General features: G+C 44.8%; 1 protein-coding gene across 1 annotated transcript in view; it reads right to left on the bottom strand.

Moving 5' to 3' along the window:
* The window catches only part of LOC121869005 (filamin-A-like), a 209885-nt gene that overhangs the window by 125406 nt on the left and 78479 nt on the right, over nucleotides 1-6000 (bottom strand). Inside the window, 3 exon segments of the mRNA XM_042370067.1 lie at nucleotides 44-180; nucleotides 945-1082; nucleotides 1316-1516. Coding sequence (XP_042226001.1) covers nucleotides 44-180; nucleotides 945-1082; nucleotides 1316-1516 — 476 coding nt within the window.

Below are 6000 nucleotides of genomic sequence, written 5' to 3'. Positions count from 1 at the left end.
GGAAGACTAACTTTACTTTTCCAACATTAGTAATTTGTCTCACCTCAAATGGACTCTTAGGTATCTCTTGGCCACCAAAGGATACCATTACAATGAAGCGGCCTTCTTTCTTGGGATGGTAAACATACTCATATGTGTAAGCGTCAATCTGCTTTGTTTTTATTACTTCATGGGACCCACCTGGAGAAGAGGATGAATCAATACAGTATAAGAAAAATGAACAATAAATATGACCAAAGCACCATGGGAGCCTCAGAACACTTATCTCTACAAAGTTACAACAAGAGATGGCAAAGTCATGGGTTCATTTCCCCAGGTCACATGCGAGAAGGATATTATCTAGTGTGACTCTACCAAACATAGCAAGTGTTCTCCAGGTAGTCCAGTTTCCTACTGTACTAACACTGGAGAAGGAAGGTCGTACCAACCACCTGACCAACTATTATAATAACTAGTGGTTAATAATAAATCTAATAATTCAAAATTAAAAAAAGAAAAAAAACATAAAAGACAACTGCTGAGGCACAAGAAACAAGAGAATAAGAACACATACATGACAAAACTGTTAATGATAAAACAGTTATATTACTTCATGACCACATGGATAAAATATACAGTACAGTCCTTCTTGTTACACTTAACATCCAAACTAAGGAAGCTCAGAGCGATATGGGTAATATCTCCAAGATGTGTTCATTCTCTTACAACACATACTTCTGGCCCTCACTGTCTTATTCTTATCAAATTATTTATGAACATAATTAGATTTTGTGCTGTATAATGGGGTTAAAATGTGTTTCAAAGATATAATGTAAACAGTTAATTTATCAGACCAAAGCCTGAGTCAGCATGAACAGGTGAGACTATATTAGTGGAATCAAAGTTCTCTTATGATTCAGACCAAATGAACACAATTTTACTGGAGAAAGGGACAGTGACCTTACCTGGCCCAATGACCTTGACCTCGACATTGCCTTCACCAGCTCCCTCAGTGTAGACCTTGAAGTCTGCCGAGTCCTTGACCCTCACACCATTAGGCTGCAGACCTCGCCCTGATGCTTTCACTTTTCTAGCATCACAAACTGTAACACACGAGGGAGGAAGGTAGGAAGGAGTACTTTAGGATCAACTTATGTAAAACTGGTAATGTTCCCAGTATTGTATACACTATATATAAAATACAATTTTAAATATTCTGAACCTCTTTAAATTTTTACTTTACAGTGATTCTTTGGATTCAAGTATGGATTCTTTTTCTATATAAGATAATTTTTCCAATGCGTTATAAACCTACGCTGTAATGTACTGTACTCACTTGGGGACACCTTAACACCGTAAGGACTTCCTGGAATGGGCTGCTCAGCAAAGAAGATGTTGATGGAATGTAGACCAATGCCAGAGGCTACATACTCACAGCGGTACACGCCTTCACTTATCTGACGAGTCTTGACTGGTACGGTGTTCTTGTGGCCAGCCGGGTCCAATATGATGACCTCTGGGGTGCCTTTCCCTGCATCTGGTGTGGTGGGAGAGGATTGGGAGAAACGGGAACGAGGGCTTGTAAGAATGGTGCTAGAGTGACGACGGCCAGTGTGAGAGAAGGGGAAGTTACCATACAGAGGAGTTTGTGGATCTACCGAGGGTTTTAGGGTAAATTTGGGGGGAATTCAGGGACGTATAAAATAAGTCGGTATGGGGAAAAATATAATTATTAATGTTAGAATATCATGCAAAAAAAAAATTGACAAGAAAATTAACAAAAACAAACAGTTTTAGTGATGCAAAACATTACCAACCACAAGAACACAACATCCGCAAGAACACAACATCCGCAAGAACACAACATCCGCAAGAACACAACATCCACAAGTTATATTCAACAAGTTTACCAAAAAATTTATCATTAATTACATCATGATTATTTATGTTATTTACAAACCCAATTAAAACATAACATAAAAAAGTTTAAAAAATATATATTAAAAAAAAAAATCAAGAAAAAACCCAGAAGAAACAGATGAATGGAAGACAGAATATAGTAAATAAAGACAAGGCATAAAATAGCATTAACAGTGTGAACAGACCCATAGCAGAGATGTGTGTGTGTGTGTGTAGTGTAAGAGACAGAGAGTTCATTGGTGCAGAAAGTGAACCAAATAATAAACAATTGATAGTTATGTGAAATATTAGTTTAGATAGATAGATAGATAAACAGATAGATATAGATAGATAGATAAGATGTTTAGGTAATTGGTAGGGAAAATAATAGGTAGGGAAAATAATAGTTTATGTAAATTGTAGGGAAATTGATAGGGAATATAATAAGGGTTTAGGGAAATATGATGGGGGAAAATAATAAGAGGTTTGGGGAAATTGATGAGAAAATAGTAAGGGTTTAGGGAAATTGATAGGAAAATAATAAGGGGTTTGAAATTAGTAGGAAAATAATAAGTGTTAAGAGATATATGAAGTGAAAGTAATTAAGAATTTTAAGAAAAACATTTAGGTAATTATTTGAATGAAAATAATTGAAAAGGATTAGAAATGGTTTGAGAGAGAGAGAGCAGATGGTCATTTTTATTTAAATATCGTTTATCGTTCAGGTAAATTTACACACAGGTGGGAACCAACAAGCACAAAATTAGAGACAGAAGCAAGAAGTGAAGACAGGGCCGTTATGTTAGTACAAACGGGATTTAGAGGAGGGACAAGAAAGATGTTCGTCAGTATATTAGGCAGCGATGGATATAGCCACATTACTTATACTATAAAATATCTATTCTATATTATTTTATTATTGTATCTATCTAAAGCTCTGGTTAAAATATCTATCGATCTAGTATTATTATTTTATTTCATTATTGTATTTGAAGTTATGAAGACGAGGTTAAAACAGCGACTAAACTCGTCAATACGCTGTAACTATGTCAACATATTACTGTAAATCTATATTATATTATTGTATTTACCTCAAAGTACAGTTAAAACATATGAGTTAACTATAATGTATCTCTTGTATTATTCATAGTACTGTAGTCTAAGTGTAGAGGTTACTGTAACACTTCCTTCATCTAAGTCCAGTACACACACACATACACACACAGACACCGACTAACACACACACCTTGACCTAACACACATACACACACACACACCTCTAACACACACACACCCTGACTAACACACACACTGACACACACAGACACCCTAACCAACACACACACACACACACACACACACACACACACACACACACACACACACACACACACACACACACACCTGACTAACACAGCATAAGTAACACCTGAATCAAATCCACATTAAAGGATAGATCTAATATCTGGACCACAACACAACTATTAAACAACCACAGTAACAAGGACCAGAGACATCTTCCACACAGTGCCAGGGACCAAGACATCTTCCACACAGTGCAGGGGACCAGAGACATCTTCCACACAGTGACAGGGACCAGAGACATCTTCCACACAGTGCCAGACAGACATCTTCCACACAGTGACAGGGACCAGAGACATCCTCCACACAGTGCCCAGGACCAGAGACATCTTCCACACAGTGACAGGGACCAGAGACATCCTCCACACAGTGACAGGGACCAGAGACATCCTCCACACATGACAGGGACGAGACATCTTCCACACAGTGCCAGGGACAGAGACATCTTCCACAGTGCCAGGACCAGAGACATCCTCCACACAGTGACAGGGACCAGAGACATCCTCCACACAGTGCCAGGGACCAGACATCTTCCACGTGCCAGGGACCAGAGACATCTTCACACAGTGCCAGGGACAGAGACATCCTCCACACAGTAACAAGGACCAGAGACATCCTCCACACAGTGCCAGGGAACAGAGACATCCTCCACACAGTGACAGGGACCAGAGACATCTTCCACACAGTGCCAGGGACAGACATCTTCCACACAGTGCCAGGGACCAGAGACATCTTCCACACAGTGCCAGGACAGAGACATCTTCCACACAGTGACAGGGACCAGAGACATCTTCCACACAGTGCCAGGGACCAGAGACATCCTCCACAGTGACAGGGACCAGAGACATCTTCCACAGTGCCAGGGACCAGAGACATCCTCCACACAGTGCCAGGGACCAGAGACATCCTCCACACAGTGACAGGGACCAGAGACATCTTCCACACAGTGCCAGGGACCAGAGACATCTCCACACAGTGCCAGGGACCAGACATCTTCCACACAGTGCCAGGGACCAGAGACATCCTCCACACAGTGCCAGGGACCAGAGACATCTTCCACAGTGCCAGGGACCAGACATCTTCCACACAGTGCCAGGGACAGAGACATCCTCCCACAGTGCCAGGGACCAGAGACATCTTCACAGTGCCGGGACAGACATCTTCCACACAGTGCCGGGACCAGAGACATCCTCCACACAGTGACAGGACAGAGACATCTTCCACACAGTGCCAGGGACCAGAGACATCTTCCACACAGTGCCAGGGACCAGAGACATCTTCCACACAGTGACAGGGACCAGAGACATCCTCCACACAGTGCCAGGGACCAGAGACATCCTCCACACAGTGCCAGGGACCAGACATCTTCCACACAGTGCCAGGGACCAGAGACATCCTCCACACAGTGCCAGGGACCAGAGACATCTACACAGTGCCAGGACCAGACATCTTCCACACAGTGCAGGGACCAGAGACATCCTCCACACAGTGCCAGGACAGAGACATCTTCCACACAGTGCCAGGGACCAGAGACATCTTCCACACAGTGCCAGGGACCAGAGACATCTTCCACACAGTGACAGGGACCAGAGACATCTTCCACGTGACAGGGCCAGAGACATCTTCCACAGTGCAGGGACCAGAGCATCTCCACACAGTAACAAGGACCAGAGACATCCTCCACACAGTGCCAGGACCAGAGACATCTTCCACACAGTGACAGGGACCAGAGACATCTTCCACACAGTGACAGGGACCAGAGACATCCTCCACACAGTGCCAGGGACCAAGACATCCTCCACACAGTGACAGGACAGAGACATCTTCCACTCTTCCACAGTGCCAGGGACCAGAGACATCCTCCACACAGTGCCAGGGACCAGAGACATCCTCCACACAGTGACAGGGACCAGAGACATCTTCCACACAGTGCAGGACCAGAGACATCTTCCACACAGTGCCAGGGACAAGACATCCTCCACACAGTGACCAGAGACATCTTCCACAGTGCCAGGGACCAGAGACATCCTCCACACAGTGACAGGGACCAGAGACATCTTCCACACAGTGACAGGGACCAGAGACATCTTCCACACAGTGCCAGGGACCAGAGACATCTTCACAGTGCCAGGGACCAGAGACATCCTCACAGTGCCAGGACCAGGCATCTTCCACACAGTGCCAGGGACCAGAGACATCTTCCACACAGTGCCAGGGACCAGAGACATCCTCCACACAGTGACAGGACCAGAGACATCTCCGTGACAGGGACCAGAGACATCCTCCACACAGTGCCAGGACCAGAGACATCCTCCACAGTGCCAGGGACCAGAGACATCTTCCACACAGTGCCAGGGACCAGAGACATCTTCCCACACAGTGACAGGGACCAGAGACATCTTCCACACAGTGCCAGGGACAGAGACATCTTCCACCAGTGCCAGGGACCAGAGACATCCTCCACACAGTGACAGGGACCAGAGACATCTTCACACAGTGCAGGGACCAGAACATCTTCACACAGTGCCAGGGACCAGAGACATCCTCCACACACAGTGCCAGGGACCAGAGACATCCTCCACACAGTGCCAGGGACCAGAGACATCCTCCACACAGTGCCAGGGACCAGAGACATCTTCCACACAGTGCCGGGACCGAACATCTTCACACAGTGCCAGGGACCAGAGACATCTTCCACACAGTGACAGGGACCAGAGACATCTTCCACACAGTACCAGGGACCAGAGACATCTTCCACAC

This window comes from Homarus americanus, unplaced genomic scaffold (genome assembly GCF_018991925.1).
Source record: "Homarus americanus isolate GMGI-L3 unplaced genomic scaffold, GMGI_Hamer_2.0 scaffold24694, whole genome shotgun sequence".
NCBI lineage: Eukaryota > Metazoa > Arthropoda > Malacostraca > Decapoda > Nephropidae > Homarus > Homarus americanus.
This window is presented reverse-complemented; position numbering and strand designations above follow the sequence as displayed.